Source organism: Dermacentor silvarum, chromosome 1 (genome assembly GCF_013339745.2).
Source record: "Dermacentor silvarum isolate Dsil-2018 chromosome 1, BIME_Dsil_1.4, whole genome shotgun sequence".
Lineage (NCBI taxonomy): Eukaryota > Metazoa > Arthropoda > Arachnida > Ixodida > Ixodidae > Dermacentor > Dermacentor silvarum.
Genome location: NC_051154.1, coordinates 207,329,226 through 207,346,782, shown reverse-complemented (window position 1 = coordinate 207,346,782; position 17,557 = coordinate 207,329,226). Strand labels below are relative to the sequence as shown.

The following is a 17,557-nucleotide window of genomic DNA, read 5'->3' as shown; positions in this document are numbered from 1 at the left end:
CATTATAATTATTACATGATACTATTTCTGCAAGTTACATCTTTTTAAAATTATGAGAAGTATTATTTGGCCCACAGCTTAAGTATTGTGATAATTCCCATTATATTTCTTGTTTGTGTAACTTCCTTTCAAGCTTTCGATTCTGGGGAAAAAAGTGTGGATGCTTATTTGTGCCAGTAATTACATGGTTTGTGTGCTCTTCTAGATGTTTTGCTTCTTAATTACCTAGCGTCTTAGATGTAAACAATCCAATTTGTGGCAAAATAATTGCATACAGTGCAGTCCACATTTAACGATATATCGGTTATAACGATGAGTCGAGCTAAGAGTATCAACTTATGCATTACGGCTATGAGAAAAAAACCCATATATAACGATATGTTATTCACCGCATATCGAATATAATGATTGAAATTTTGCTTCTGGGCGGTGTTTTTCATGCAGAATAATCGTGAAAATTACGTTCCTACGTTGCCCTTAACCGAGACCGGGGCGACAAGTTTGGCTACGCTAGTTCGTATCTGCCGCCATTACCGCGCAGTGCATCCCGGCCGCGCGCCGATTGTGAAAGCCATAGTTTCTCACTATAACACCTAGAGGGTAATCTGGCTCCACCGTCTATGCGAGTTTCTTAAAGGGCGCCGTGCCCTCATGGGAATGATGGGATATGTGTCTGCAAGGCTTGTGTTGGCTGGTGTTGAACAAGGCTTCGTCTAAAACGTGGATATGGCTACACAAATTATGCGTTCTTAAAGTAAAATCTACATAAAAGGCTTTCATTCACCCATATTACATCTCAGTAAAGTTTACTCACCTACAATACAGGATCAAGCGAAGAAAAGCAAGAACAGACGACAAGTTGTTCCAAGGCAAGCGAGAATCTTGTCGTCTGCCCTCCAACTTTAGCGGCCAGCTGATACTTTTTACGTTTCATATAATTGTGCATCCAATAGTAAGTCCTCAAAATTAAACAAAACATGTTTTTGTATAATAATAAAGTTAAAGCAGTTTTTTACATGCTGTTTTAGCAGGAAATGAATCATTGTAACAGACGGAACGGTGCTAGCCAGGAGCGTCTTCAAGGCTTTCTTGGCTCTCCGAGAACGATGCCAATCGGAAATCACAATATACCGGCATTCCCATGACTACCACAGCGCAGCAGCGCCAGATTTCCCTCTAGGTAATATAGTGAGAAACTCTGTGGTGAAAGCCATGGAGAGCATCTCAAGTTGGTGCAGCATGCACAAGATGGCGCCAGCTGCTTCGCCCCTGCATCACCGGCAGTCGCGTGAGGAGAGGGCGGAAGAAAGGCGATAAGCGAAGGCGATAAGCGAAGGCGATAAGCGAAGGCAACGCCTTCTCTGATGAGGGGTGCCTGCGCTCCCTGCCGCGCTTTCTCTCAACGAGCGTTGCGCCCCTTGAGACGAAACTGATTTTGCAAGAGGGGGGAGAAATCGATAAGCAAGCGGCGCCTGCGCGGCCTACGCTCCCTTTACAATCTCCCTCTCGCTGTGAGCGCGAAAATGCACCTCGGAAGCAGCGGGAGGTGCGCCTGACTCACCGCGAATCTTACCATCGCTCAATAAAAGTTTCCATCCATCCATCCATCTGACAAAGTGCAAAGCTGCGTCTCTCGAGACGAAGCTGCAAATTTTGCAAAACTCAAAGTACGAGCTCGCGCAGTGGATGATATCGACGATTATGAAAACCGGGAGCGCCACGATCATGAAGGCTAGAAGCAGTGTCCATGCTGATCAACGGAAAAGACGGGCTTCGTGCGCCACGACGAAACGCCCATGGGCGAAACCAGCACGGTGGTGTCCGAACTCTGGGAGTACGTAGCTACTGACAATGAAATAGGTGGTGCTTCGATGGAGGAGCTTCTGAGTGCAAATAGTGCTGCCTCGTTCTGCGAAGAGAACTCCGAGGGGGCGATTGTTGTCGATTGTTGTGTGACGGAGGCCACGGCAGCAGTGACGATAAGATTGACAATGGCCCCGAGGTTCAACCAAAGTGCGATGTCGTCGATCGAGTCGCTCATTGAATTCATGCATGCTAAATTATAGCCGCCAGTGTTAACGCAGCAGATGGACGTGATGCACACGGCGGTTGTGAATCCGAAACTTCTGCGAAAGCAAGTGCAGATTTAAATTTCAGCGTGCCTAACGATTGAGACGCTATTTAGAGGTATAAATAAAAATTTTATTTTTCACGGCCTACTTTCTACAATGTCAATTTTTTTATCGCAAGTGGCAGTTTCGGTTTCTGGACTGCAAAGGTATATTCGGCATTTTTTTTTTTTGGCAGTCCAGATATAGCGATTATCGGTTATAACGATCGGATTTCTCATTTTTCTCAATATCGTTATAAGTGGACTGCACTGTCTACTGTAAGTGCCGTGAAACATTTTTGTGGAGAGCTTGTCATCCTCCTCCCAAACGTAATGAAAATTTGATGAACAATTTATCTTTAACCCTGTTGCTTATAAACGGGAAATCCAAGAGATTGTTAGCCATCAGTGTTACCTATAGTATCTCATGAATTTGTTTTCAAGTGAGTTTACTTATAAAAGGCAGAAAAGTCAGCCTGTGCTAGCTTACTGTGACCTGCTGCTCTGCTTTTGGAAAGAGGGACTTGGAAAGATTATCCCCATGCTAAGAGCTATGTCTAGCAGCGCCTCTATGTTGGCTGTGTGAGAGGTGTCTGTCCACAGCCAAGTGTATTCCGCACTTTACTCATAGTTAAAATTCCAAACCGTATTTTTTTTTTTTTTAAGCATGAAGGTGGTATAACATATAATTAAGAATCCCACCATATCTATGCTGGCATGCTAGGGCAAGACCACATGTCAGGGAGCGGTATAGTAGGGTAACACTCCAGAATAAATGCCTTCAGATCATCAACTTCGTTTGATTTGCTTTAGGTATCTGCGAACAGAATTGTTTTGTTTATTTATGTGCTAAAATGTGGCCAGTTCCTAGCAGAAGTGCTTTGATTTTGTACATTGGTCAATTTGGACTGGGGCATCGTTGGGACAGTCTGGCCTTTCTTTTTCAAGCGCAAGAAAGTTGAGTCCTGCTTCAACAAGTTCAACAAGCTATGCACCATCCTTGAGGAGAGTCAGAGGACCCCATATGGCCAGTGTACACCATTGGAAATTCTTGATGACATGTGAGCTTGCATTTATGAGAAGCATTTTCATTTCTTCTGCTCTTTGTCTTTCTTTGTTCAAGAAAGAAACATTGTTTTTTTTTTTCTTTCACCAGCGTGGCTCGAGTGTTGCAACTTTACGAGAAAGGCAAACAGAAAAGAGGTATGTTGTATAAATCACTTCTTTTGTAGGAAGATAGAAAAAAAAAAGAATGCACACATTACTTTTCGTGGCTTAGTTTTAATGCTAGATTTAATTTTCTTTAGCTTTACAAAAAAAAAAAGAAAGGGCAATTTCTTCTGCACGTCTAAGACACAGTGCTTTGCTACCGCGAAGTTACACTTGTGTAATTATCTCTCCCCCCTCCCCTCTCTTTTAGGAATGTACAGTCATTATGTTTAGAAAAAAAAAAGCAATTCTATGTGATTTGAAAAATTGCATTCTTGGACCTGCATAATGACCGCAGCCCTGCATAAATGTTTCTAGTGCATAATTCAGCATTCAACACCTTTCTTTTTAAAGCCCATACATAAATATTATATCAAGCGAAGGAGCAAATGCACTTTTTTTTTTTTTTTGTGAGGAGGAATTGTTGATTTCGAATCACTGTTGGAGGTTGCTTTCTTCTAATCTTGCCTAGTTCCTCATGCCCTTGGTCAAGTTCTGTTTAGATGGCTTGTATTCTATTTTGCTTCATTTCATTATTGCTTGAAAGTGTGGTAGCTTGGTGCACTTTAAAAGTGAATGTTTTTTTACGGATAAGCTTCAGTTGGTTGTTGGCATACATCCTGTCTGTTTGTGTTGTCCTCGTCCTGTGCTACTCTTAATCATTTAATATGAACAACCAGCTAGCTCAAACTGAAATATTTTTCACACCGAAGACATACAGTACTGATATACCATATTTACTCACGTAATGAACGCACCCCCCACTTTTCCAATGAAGTGTGTTTTTTCTTTTCCTAGCATAATGAACGCACCCTGAACTTGCTGCCGTGAAGTAGGAGAGACACAGTACGATTCGGCGGTGGCGCACCGACGGGGGGGGAGAGTTTGGGGGTTGTAACCCCCCCCCCCTGAGGCCAACTTAACCCCCCCTTTTGTTTAACCCATTTTCTTTCCTTGCGCATTTGAGTACTGCAACTGAGATGTAAGACGTGCACTCGTCTGCACACTCGCAAAAAGCGAATTTTTTTTACAATTTCCCGTGAAGAAATTGGAATCAGCTGCTGTTTAGATGGTATTGGCAAACTGTCAACCCCCCCCTGGCAGAGATCCTGGGTGCGCTAACGCGATTCGGCATCTGATATGGCATCTGATATGGCATCTGATATGGGCATCGGGCGGGTACGATTGTATTGGACACCGAATCGTACCGTGTGTCTCCTACTTTTATTACGATAGCAATTATATGGACACTCCAGGCGTATTTTTGCCATCAGCGCCGACGATCGTGCCTCAATCTCCCGCGGTCGAGGGAGGAAAGCAGGCAGGAAACGCGCCGTATTCCGTCACGCGCTTAGCGCCGGGGGGGAGTGGGGGGCGGCGCAGCAACTGCGCATTGCGCAGCCACGTGCACCTTATCTTGAAAGCGATCTGTGTCGGGGGCTGAGTCTCAGTGCGACGGTGGCTTATACCTTTGTGCGTGCTCCGTCCTCGCTGCTCAGCTTGCGTTGAAGCAATACCCAGCACGAAGGTCACTTTGCTCGGTGTTGCTGGTGTGTTTCCTCACGCCAACGTTTTGATAGTGAGTGTCCGCAGTCAACAAGTATGATGGGTTCATGTTTGCCTGTGCGCACTGACAACATGCTTGTCAATTTACATAGTTCGTGAATGTTTGCAAGTTTGTATGGCCAAAAAAATTATGCTTACTTCGTATAGCTGTCTACGCATTTGCTATCGCAGTCAGTATCGCAGTCAGTTCAAAACTTTATTCTCGGTACTGGGAGTGATGGGTTCGGCGACCCCGCCAGGATGGCCCTCAGTCGGTGCTGAAGGCGACCTCTTGGGCTCGCGCTGTGACCCGGGCTTGTACTTCCGGATCAGAGCTGGACAGCAGGGTCTCCCACTTTTGCAAGCCTATGAGCTGTGGAGATGGGTTTGCACAAGGCTTACCCTACGAGCGACGGTCAGGAAAGGGCACGACGCTCCTCCACTCCGGAACGCACAAAGGCGCTACGGCAGGGTTCGTCGACTCTCCGACACGGCGCAGAGAAGGCTCCAGAGTCAGATCGCCAACAAACACGAGTTTATTCACCCAAGATACAGCACAGTGCGACAGTCGCGGCACTTACGGGCCAAGGCTCGCCGTAAGACTGATCGAGTACGCGGGCCCGCTGCGCTAGGGCTAACCAAGTAGCGGTCTGCCAAGCGCAAGAACGAGGAGTTGCGAAAACAAAGGTCTCATGTAACCACCTCATTGCGGGTGTGTGAGCGTCTGCTGTGGTGAGGAAGTGCTCAGCAGACGAGAGCTCGGGTGGAGAGGGTGCCTGGAAGCCGCCACCGGGCAGGCCAATCAGGGCGCGTCCCGGTGACATGTTCACGCGGGGCAAGTCCAATCCCGAGCGGGAGAAGCACGGTTTGCGCGGGAAAGTAGGTCCGGCACGCTAGCCATGTCCTCCATGTTGCCGTTACGGCGGCGGTTCCCGGAGATCGATCTAAGCGCCACGCGCGAGCTGGGGGACGAAGCACGGGAAGGCTCCTCGATCCCCACAAAGCTTCTGGAGTTCTTCGGGTGGTGGGTCTGCGGGGCAGTTCCAAAAGATGTATTTCATCGTGGCTCTCTGGCCATACTTTGAGTAATCGGGTTTGAATTCGTCTGGGTTGATGTGGTGCATTCTGACCGGGTGTGGAAGAGCATTGGTTTGGAGTTGTCTCCTTTTAACCTCTTGAGCTTTGGTGAGACTTTTGTGAGGTGGCGGTAGCGTTTGTCTAGCTAATTTACAGTATTGGGTGATTTCCTGGTAACTGATGAGAAGTATTCAAGCCATTAGACTGGGAAGACTTAGGAGTGAGGATCAATGGTGAATATCTCAGCAACCTTCGGTTTGCAGATAACATTGTCCTATTCAGTAACAATGGGAATGAATTACAACAAATGATTGAGGACCTTAACCGAGAAAGTGTAAGAGTAGGGTTGAAGATTAATATGCAGAAACAAAGGTGATGTTCAAAAGCCTGGCAAGAGAACAAAAATTCGGGATTGCCAGTCAGCCTATAGAGTCTGTAAAGGAGTACGTTTGTCTAGGTCAATTAATCACAAGGGACTCTGATCATTAGAAAGAAATTTACAGAAGAATAAAATTGGGTTGGAGTGCACATGGCAGGCATTGCCAAATCCTCACTGGGAGCTTACCACTGTCGTTGAAAAGAAAAGTGTACAGTCATTGCCTTCTACTGGTGCTAACATATGGGGCAGAAACTTGGCGGTTAACAAAGAAGCTCGAGAACAAGTCAAGGACTGCACTAAGAGCGATGGAACGAAAAATGTTAGGCCCAACGTCAGGATGACAGGATGAGAGCGGTCTGGATCAGAGAGCAAACTGGGATAGCCAATATTCCAATGGACATTAAGAGAAAGAAATGGAACTGGGCAGGCCATGTAATGCGTAGGATAGATAACCGATGGACCATTAGAGTTACAGCAGAATGGGTACCAAGAGAAGGGAAGCGCAGTCGAGGACGGCATAAAACTAGGTGCGTTGATGAAATTAGGAAATTTGCAGGTGGAAACTAGAATCAGCTAACGCAAGACAGCAGTAATTGGAGATCGCGGGGAGAGGCCTTCGTCCTGCAGTGGACATAAAAATAGGCTGATGATGAGACCTTCCTCTGTGCGTTCCGGACTCAAGTCGTTGCTTACGGCTCGGCCGATAGATCCTCGATAAAGTGAGCTAGAAGAGGGTAGTGGGCTCACGCGCCGTTCGGCACCATCCATTGCGGTGATGCCGGTCATGTCGCAGGATTGTGCTTCGGCGCGCCTCTGCAACGCGGTGCTACTGCCGCCTTCAATGTAGCGAGTGTTGGGGCCTCTCCGCAGTGGGCAGTTGCCTTTGGTGTGTGTGGAGTTTTGTTTCTTTCGAGAACCCGTCACGCGCTGCGACCTTTATCTGCTGAAAGTTTTACTGCGGATAGTGATGTGACCTGACAACTAGTGACTGTCTTGCGCGACCATAATGCCACCCCCACGGCAAAACAATTGTTTTGCGCCAGGCTGTCGCACCGGTTACGTCTACGTGAAGGGCGGCACGAAGCCGTCTTTGTTTGGCGTTCGAAAGGATGCAGCCCTCAGGAAGCAATGGGAAAAGAATGTGCATCGAGCGGACAAAGCTCTGGACGACACATGTGCGATCTGTGAACTGCACTTTGAGCCGCAGTATATTCTGCGGGACTACGTGTGCATAATTGAAGGGAAGGAAGTGCGTGCTGCATGTGGAAAACCTTGCCTGAGAGAAGATGCTGTACCTACAATCCTGCCTAATTTGGCATCGCACTTAACGAAGAAGATGCTGCGAGAAAGACCGACTCGAAAGAGAAAACTGTCGGGAAGTGTTCCAGTCGAACGTTAATGTTAAAAAGGCCCACAAGATTGACTCCTGCAATCTCACATTGAAGGCTATGCCAGGAATCACGATGTGCCACATTCAGCCAAATGACTGAGAAAATGAGGGTATCTTATGCCTTTCAGCTCCTTTGGGGAGAAAGTTATTCAAGCACTTTATTTATATAAGGAACAGCTGGAGCGCATGTGAGGAAGCATAAGTGTGACCCAGCATTTTTACAGCTGAGGCTTCCTTTTAATCATGATTCAAAATGCAATTTTACGTGAAATCATTTTGGAAAAGCCATTGTTAATGCTATTCCTTCATTTTGACCACAGCACCTGTTGACCACAACCAGCATATTGCTAGAAGCGATTCCAGGCTGATCTTTTGCGTTGCTGGCTATATTGCGCAAAAGTGTGTGATGAAAATGAATTGTCAAGTTTGTACAAGTCTGCCAACGATGTCACCACAAGAAGATTTTCAGCTTTCTCGCTTGACAACCTATCGGTGACAAAGGGGGACTGAATTGTACCCTTCAAGTCATTTGTACAGTTTTGTGAACATACTGGAAAATATCTTCACGGTGTGCTTCTCCTGCAACGAGCTGCATTCGGACAGCATTTTGTATGTACTGGGAGTTGTGAAAGAAAGGTTTTCACAAGAAATTGGGTGTGCACAACATGCCAATGTTCTATCAGCAAACATAATCAGCTTTTATGTAGTGACACATTAGCATTTTGTTTTTGTTTTTTTGTCAAAGGCATTAATTCTGACAGATCAGAGAAGCAGGAAAAGCAAAACATTTAAAGTTGAGCCGCTGCTCGCGAAGCAGAAGTGACAAGTGATAAAGAGAGAGAATGGCTGTGTCAAATAAATGTTCATTTACTTGTGCCCAGAACTTGAGAGAGTCGCCTCCTATCTTTGTTAGCTGTCCATTTTCATTGTGCGTGTATTATAGCCTTGTGTAGAAATAGCTAGTTCACAGTGCCAAGGTATTGAAGAACTGCTGAAAGGATATCCAGCTGAAAGCATTTAAGCTGTGCCTCATGACATTAATAGCTCGTGGTAAACTTTCCGAGGTATGTTTGCGTCAGTCAGCATCGGCAGTAATTTCACATGCCCGTAAAACGCATGCGTGACGAAACAATGCTCTTTTTTCCGAATAAATATTAAAAGGATCCAGTTGTTTACATGTGTTAACCGCACAACACTATAGTCTTCGTACGCTTTGGAAAGTTCGCCATCGCTGCTTTGCCCACGCCACTGCAATCCAAATGCATGTCAAATGTGCGCAGCATCCCTATGCACAGAGTTCTGCACGCACTCTAATCACGCGTTCACACGAGTAATAATGGTGACTGAGTTGCAGAAAAGCCGCTATTTTCTGCAGCCCAGCTCACCGTCTGCAGTGTATTTTATTTAGCGAGATAACAGCAGAAACACATGCGCAGACTTATGCGCGAATATAGGTCCACGCACGTGCCTCGCGCCAGTTTTTTTTTTTTTTTTTTCCATCTCAACTACATTAGCGTCACTTGTTATACTGCACAGATTCAAGTGCAATTCCATGTAAACTAGATGACAGTGCACGAAAAGGGCATGGTTTTAACCGCACACTAGCACCTGCATCAGGCAGCGTCTTACATTGAATCCACTGGTGGCGCCACCGCGCGTGTAACATACCAGGCGTCAAGCAGGGGACCCGAGTAAGTCCACACCCCTCTTGTAGCTCACTTTATCCTCGAGCCATATTGTGAGCTGCCTCGTTCCCAGGGTTGCCAGAGTGAGCCGGTACCCAGATCAGTTCCACGTCCCCACCGGTTTCCAGAGTAGTTTTGGAGGATTCTGAGAGAGGTTTTTGAAATTCTTCCTCTTGAGTAATTATTAATGGCAGTTTTGGAATCGCATATAACTGTTTCAATTTTGGGCAATCAATGGTTGAAACTGCGGCTTTTTTAGAAGTGGTGGCAGAAAAAAAAATCGGTCAAAATTTTACCCTGCATAATGAGCGCACCGCCGAACTTTGCACATATTTTTGGGGGAAAAAAGTGTGTTCATTATGCGAGTAAATACGGTAAATATAAGTCAGCATGATCTTTTTTTTTTTCTTTTTTTGCCCATGCTCGTGGTCTTATTATGTTCTTGGTCTTACCAAATTTAGCTTATCACAGCTGCTGTGCTACATGATTTATGCTCAATGGTTGTTTGAAAATGCTAGGTTAGGTAGTTCAGTACCATCAGATTTAGGATGTTTTTATATTTAGACAATCTGAATCACATATACAGAAAGCCCTTGTTTGTTATAAGTTGCTCCTTCATATTATCAGTTTATTTAAAGTTTTGTTGTGGTCCTGTCTCAAGTGAACAAATTTTAGACCTAATTTCCCTTAAGGGCAGCGATGGCACATTCAGCCTAACATCTAGGGAAAATATAGCCAAAAGGGAGGAGCTGCTACTTTTGACTTCCATACCTGTGCTTGTACATGTATTGAATAATAAATGCGATAACAACAAGTAAGAAAAAGCAGAAACTGTACAGCTTTGTTTGAACTTGTGCTGAGTGCATTTTCTGCATGATCATAGAGTTGCTCAGGAATGTATTTCATAGACAGGCATGAGCTCTTCATAGCTCATGCCTGTATGATGATATGTCGATTTTGACGTAGTGGAACAATGGCACCATCTATCACCACTACAATGGTGATGGAAGAAGCATGTTCCACCATAGCTGTGACAGATGGCACCATTATTTCGTTGTTGAGCTAAAAGCATGATTTTTTAAGTGGCTTCACCGTAGACAACATGCACTTTACCTTTATTGTAAACAGGACAAGTAATGCAGGCAGATGTGGTATTAAACTGAACACACCGCACAGTGCTACTCCTGAGCCAGCAGTTTATAGCATCATGTATAACTGGTGCTCCTATTTATGCAACACTGAGTACTACACATGGGAAATAATGCACTAGAACAGGCTTGGGAAATTCTCTGAAGGATTTTTGTGATGTTAAAGGGTAGTGGAAATTCCACCAGGTCCCATTGGAACTTTCGTTGTACACTTGAAGTTGTAAAACACCATCCAGCAGGTGCTCTACTGTAATAATTTTTTGAGAAGGTTTAGTGATCGCAGACGTAGAAGCAAATGAAATGTTACGAGGTGGTGAGCTGCTCTTCCTGCAGTGGATAGATGCTCTCTCCCATTGCTGGATATGCTGCACAAGGAATAGGAACAAACCTTTCTCTGCTGCGGAAAGAGCAGCGATTACCAGCAACGACAGCTCAAAGAACCATTTGTAAATTGAAGTTCACCTCTCTCTCTTCTCTCTGATTACCTTGACTAGTGTCCATAAGTGACATTCCTCCCTTTCTTTATATCAGAGACAAAATCCCGCGTTATGTTTGCATTACCAGTCACACTTCCCCCTCCCCCCTTTCATTATTGTAATGTCAATTATACAGACACTCCAGCCGCACTCGGTTGGCATCAGCGTCATGTCCTGTGTGTGTGTGTGCGCCCGTGCGTGTGTGTTTGTACACACACTCCGTTGTCCCAACCACTTGCAGCCTGCTTCGGGTGGCAAGAGAAAAACAAGAACAATGATAGATTGCACCTTGCAGTGATAGCAATGATACCTTATCTACAGAGTAACAGTAACTCTATACTTTATTAACCATGTTGCCACTTGGAAGCCTATGTTGCCACATTTTAAGAGTAGTCACTGAGTTGCATGGCAGGTACATATAATTGTTGCACATGCATCACAATGTCATGATCTACACACTTCTATTCGACCATGTTTGCATTGGTTAACACAACTATTTTATGTTGTTAAAATTATTCTGACAGGAACCATTGCATAGCAAAACTTGCCCACTCCCAGCTCCTCTGGAAAAACATAAACGATTCACTGTTATTTATACAGTATAGTTGCCAGGAAATATTTCTAAAACTGTGTCTGGGTAAAAGTAAAAAATAAATCAAAGTATGCCAGATTTTGTAAGAAAGAAAAATTTAAACACTGAGCTTTGTTTAACTAATGATTGTGCTAAACTAAATGCTTTAACTTACTGTTGCACAAGTGAAGCGTGTAACAATATTTTTATAAATGTGGTTTTTAAAGATGTGTAACAAATATATGTGAATTACAGAACTTGAAGGCTTCCTTGGAAGATGTTTTTTTCTTCTTATTTTCTTCTTATTTTGTCACTACTAGTAGGGTTAAAATAAAATTTGCATCTTAACAGTATCATTGTGAAAAAGGCATGCACATGTGTGTATGAATGTGTTAATGCTGTTTTTGATCTCAATTATTGTAGAAAGCCTTGTTTGTGCTCATCACAAATGACACTTCCTTTCTGCCTTCATAATTTGGGCTGTTTATAAGTGATTAGTCATGGTTGCCTGTACAGCTTGTGGAGTTCCTCAATTATGAAGTTCATCTGTGACCTCAAGCAAAATGTGCATCACAAGCTAGTGAAAAACTGTACAATTATCATATACTCTTATGTTCCAGTTGCTCATATGGCTTTTACTTTCATTGCAGATTATGACAGTGTGTCCAGCATCTGCACGGATATGTGCGAAACTATCCGTGAACTTGACCAAGAACAAGAGCGTATCCTGAAGCATGTCAGCCCTTACATGAGGTTTGCCACTTGAGAACACAGCAACTTTCCCTTCCTTTTCTACTGTTTAAAGAGACAGTAAATGCAACTATCAAGCCACGCTAAAGTTAGTAGTGCCTCCAAGGTGTCCAAGGCATTAATTACTTTTACCAAGAAATGAACACCCTTAAACATAAGACAAGATTGGCACCACCACTGTGAAAAATGCCAGGTACCAACTTCATTGACGTGACATGGTAAATTATAGTCAACCACTGATGATAAAAAATTGTGGTTTTTCTTTAAAACTGAAAAATAAAAAGCACTTTGGCCAGTTTTATTGAAATTTTCTATAGAAGAATTTACTGATACTGCCTCTTCACACCACTCTGCTGGTACTTGTAAAAGTGTGGTGTCAAGTCTGCATAGGCATCTGACTCAAAGGTAGGCAGCAGCACCCAGCAGAATAACCTCCACTATCACGGGTGTCCCATTGAGAAACTTTGTATGTCCCAAGCAGTTTGAATTGCAGCACGAGGTCACGGGTTCGATTCCCGGCCACAGCGGCCGTATTTCAATGGGGGCCAAATGCATAAAAAACTCATGTAGCATGCATTGGGTACACTTTAAAGAACCCCCAGGTAGTCAAAATTAATCTGGTGTCCCTCACTACGGTGTGCCTCTTAATCATATGGTGGTTTTATCACGTAAGAATGCGGAATTAATTAAATTTTTTTTAGTTTGGATTATGAAGGAAATGTGCAGCCCTTTCAGTCACTATTTCCTTGGCAACCAAGTCATCTCTTGGCATTAAAAAACAAACAATTCCCAGTTTTCAAGGAGGGTAGTCTAACAGTAGTAATTGATTTAACATTTGCCTTCAGTATCCCAATAAAGGTCCCTCTAGAATTACGTTACATAAGGGAAGGCACAATTTTTAAGAAGCACTAGAGGTATTTCAGTGAAGATCCTGTGCAGAAAGACTAGCAGGTTATGGTAGTTACTTTGTAGGAAAGGTTGTTACATGGTCAAGCTGCATGGGTAAATGGTGACTTGGTAATGCGTGTGAGCACCTCGGGCAGCAACGTGTGGAACATGCCTACAGCCTGATTCAACCAGATACATTGCTACGGAACAATTTCATTGACTAAGAGCAGGCCTATCATGATTGAAAACACGATGAGGACGACAATGTTATAACCTTGCGCAGGCTGTTCATTCTAGGCAGTGCTACATGCTTATGCGCTTGTAAATATACCTATATAAAGTCGTTCCCGCGCCTCTTTCTATGCAACACACAGTATATACCACTTATAACGTAACCGCTTATAGTGCAGGACCAGATATAGTACGGTCTTTTCAGACTCCCATTAATTTTCCCATAGCACTCCATGTATACGCATACCGCTTGCAGTGCAGCCGCGTGAGACGAAATACCGATTATAATGCGGCTTCCGCGGGAAAATCTCGCCGACAAGAGCGGTAGCAAGCATGCTTCTCAACGAGGTGTGCCCACCGATGGGAGAGGAGATCAACGAGGGCGATGCGGAGGAGCATGAGACGTGGAGCATGAGTCCAAGGGCGATAAAATCGTCACCGCGCGCCGTATGTGCGAGTGCAAGCGCACGGGGGACGCGCGACTTCGCCTTCACAGAGTGCATACGCGACTTCCATCGTGCGAAAGGCCGTGGGGGCATGGGAGGGATGGAGGGAGGGAGGGGGCGCAAGGGGAACTGGCGACACAATCTCCCACACGAAAGGAGCAAAGCCGGAAGGCAGCATGGGAGGGAGGGAGGGAGGGGGGGGGTGCGGCGGCTTCTACTTTGCCAACAAATGCGTTCACGTCTGTACTGGCTGTCGGTGTTGTTGCGCGCACCGTATCTTGAAAGCGATGTCCACATGGCTCTGCCCTTTGTATGCGCTGTGCTTACGCCGCTCAGTTTCCGTTGAAGCGATAGATCGACAGACCTTCGCTCGCTGCGGCGGCCGCGTTTTCCCACGCCAGCATTTTGACAGTTGTTGTCTGCGGTCATTGAGTCTATTCACGTTTGCGTATGCGCGTTGACACCACGCTTGTTAATTCAGTTAGTAAGCGAATGTTTCAAGTTAATGCAGCCGATAAAACTACTATCCTTACTCCTTATAGCTCTCTACTAATTTGTTATCGCAATTGATGCTTCGCCTTTCGGGCGAAACTGAGACATTTTTTAAATTATTACTTTGTCTGCTTCATGCGAAGATCGTGGGTACTTGGACATTAAGCTTTCAACATTCGTAAATTTAAATGGATGCAAAACTCCCAGTCGCATGCTCCGATTCTCAGATAAGCACGGTGTTGCGACGCCTGTTTCTTCAAGCTCGACCGGCGTTATTACTGGGTAGCGTGGCGTTGTCGGCTGACTGCAGGCGTCTGGTAGACTATGGCGACCAGGCAGGGACAAGACGACTTCTAGTGCGAAACTTGCACCGTTTATTTCATGGTTGATGAAGGTTAGAAAAAGAAGAGAATGAATGAAAAAATACACCAGTCTCTTCGGAGGCGTGGGTTCGAATCCCACCGCTGCCACCAATGTTGCGACGCTGGTTTCTTCAAGCTCGACCGGCGTTACTACTGGGTAGCGTGGCGTTGTCGGCTGACTGCAGGCGTTCGGTAGACCATGGTGACCAGGCAAGGACAAGATGATTTCTTAGTGCATCTGTCAGAGCGCTTGCAACATTGGAGTAACGCGAAATATATATTTGGTAATATCCTGCTACTCCGCGAAATGACCGAATATTCCGTTCAGTGCGAGGTTGTGGAAAACTTTCGATGGCAGCTAGTTAGACCTCGGAAGGCCGGCGGCGGCCTTGACCAATCACATTACCCAGGTAGGCTACTTCAGCCCGCCCCAATTGGCACTTTGTCGCTTTGGTTAGCTTCACGCAGCCGGGCCAGTATGGCTCGCAGATGCGTCAGATGTTCTGCCCATGATGCCGAAAAGATTGCGAGATCATCGAGATACGGCAGCGCAAAATTCTCCATACCACGCAACACCCGGTCCATAAGGTTAGAGAAACAATAGGGAGCGTTATTCAATCCAAAGCTCGGGACCTTTGGTCGAAACAATCCCAATGGAGAAATAAATGCGGCATACCCACTCGCCTGGTCTGTCAACGGTACCTGCCAATAACCCCTGACTAAGTCTAGTGTAGAGATAAAATTGGCGCTGCTCACTTTCTCAAGCCTTTCTTCGATATGAGGTATAGGATAGGTTTGATCCTTCCTGATCAGGGGCGCGATCTTGTACGCGTTCCAAAATGGAACGGAGGCGGTCCGTTCCATCGAGCCGCACACGATTGGTCAATTTGATCATCACGGTTCAAATTGACCAATCGTGTGCGGCTCGATGGAACGTACCGCCTCCGTTCCATTTTGAAACGCGTACAAGATTGCGCCCCAGGTTAAGCCTCCAGTAATCAATACAAGGGCGCGATTTCTTTCCGGGGACCTCAACTAAGATAAGAGGTGAAGTATAATCACTCTCTCCTGGTTCTATTACGCCTAGCTCCAACATCTTTGTTATTTCCGCAGCCATGACCTCACGCTGGCGTGGTGAAACGCGATACGCCTTCGAATGCACAGGCTCTGATGAGGTTAATTCAATATCATGGACAACTGCGGTCGTCAGTCCTGGCTTGTCCAAAAAATCTCTATACTCATATATGAGTTCCCGCAGCTCCGTCTTCTGATGGAGGTCAAGCTCGGCTTGCTGTACGAGGTTATCTATGGTTTCGCCTACGCTTGCTTCCGTTGCTGGCACTAACTCTGGAAAGTCAAGCGGCATTTCCTCTGGCATGTTAAGGGACATGTTTACGACGGCCTCCCTCTGCCGATAGAGCTTGAGTAAATTGCTGTGGTATACCTGATGAGTTCTTCTCTTACCCGGAACTGTTACTATGTAGTTCGTGTCAGATAATTTCGAAACAATGTCAGCCGGTCCTTCCCACTGAACTTGCAGCTTGTTCTTTGGTGAGGGACGTATTATCATTACCTGATCTCCTACCTCGAAGCGTCGCGCCCGAGCCGTTCTGTCGTAGTAAAGCTTGGCATTACCTTGGACTCTGCGCATTTCTCGTCCTGCCAACTCTTCCGTCGTGTGCAGCCAATCTAACAAATCTAGCACGTATTCAACGACAGACGGATCGTCAGCCCGGCCCTCCCAGGCTTCCCGAATGATCCGGAGTGGTGATCGCAGGGAACGACCATAAACTAACTCCTCTGGTGAAAACCCTGTCGACTCATGTGGGGCGGTTCGAAGGGCGAACATGGCTGCTGGTAAGCAGAGTTCCCAATCTGCTTTGCGCTTATAACACATGGCTCGCAACAGACGCTTCATGACCGAGTGAACCTTTTCTACGGCGTTGGACTGGGGATGGTATACCGAACTATGGACAAGTTTGATACCGCATTTTTCCAGAAATGTTGAGGTTAGGGCGCTTGTGAAAACGGTTCCTTGGTCCGACTGAATTTCCGCTGGAAAACCGACTCGCGAAAAGATGGACAACAGCGCGTTCACAATCTCGACCGAGCTTAGCTCTTTTAAGGGCATTGCTTCAGGGAACTTGGTTGCGGGGCACAGTACCGTAAGAATGTGGCGGTAGCCGGACTGAGTTGTGAGCAAAGGTCCTACTGTATCTATTACAAGTCAGCGAAACGGCTCCGTAATTATTGCAACAAGTTTCATGGGGGCTTTAGCCTTGTCCCCGGGCTTTCCAATGCGTTGGCATGTGTCGCAGCTTTTTACGAATGCTTCTATTTCCCGAAAGCACCCGGGCCAGTAGAATTCCTGCAACAAGCGGTCCTTGGTTTTTCGAATGCCAAGGTGTCCGGAGCAAAGGTCCCCGTGCACCAAGTGCAGCAGATCCTGGGGGTAACGCTGTGGCACTACTAGTTGATCAAACTGGACTCCTTTTCTATCGCAATACCTTCGATAGAGAACGCCTGCCCTCTTTTGGAAAATTATGTTTTTCTTAGCGGTCCCCGCCTCACCGTTGTGCTTAAGGTTCCGAAGAGTGGGGCCCCTTTCTTGCTTGGTAACCAAAGTGCAAGTTGTTACGTTTAGCAACTTTCGCCTGCATTTCGTTTCCCGAGATACTACAGGTTCCCCGTTCACTTTCAAAACTGCCGCCTCTTCCTGACTCAGTGCGGTGGCCTGTTCTTTAGCCGATACGCCTTCAACGACCTCGCTTTCACTGGTAACCTTATTAGCGCTCTCT

The 17,557-nt window shown here is 45.7% G+C and overlaps 1 protein-coding gene across 4 annotated transcripts in view; it reads left to right on the top strand.

The window, feature by feature from the left end:
- Window positions 1–17,557, top strand: part of LOC119436697 (inhibitor of nuclear factor kappa-B kinase subunit alpha-like) — a 135,003-nt gene that overhangs the window by 95,594 nt on the left and 21,852 nt on the right. For all 4 annotated transcript variants that reach the window (XM_049659705.1, XM_049659707.1, XM_049659712.1 and 1 more), the window contains 3 exons: window positions 3,059–3,171; window positions 3,267–3,313; window positions 12,241–12,343. In XM_049659705.1, coding sequence (XP_049515662.1) covers window positions 3,059–3,171; window positions 3,267–3,313; window positions 12,241–12,343 — 263 coding nt within the window. The remainder of the gene's footprint in view (window positions 1–3,058; window positions 3,172–3,266; window positions 3,314–12,240; window positions 12,344–17,557) is intronic.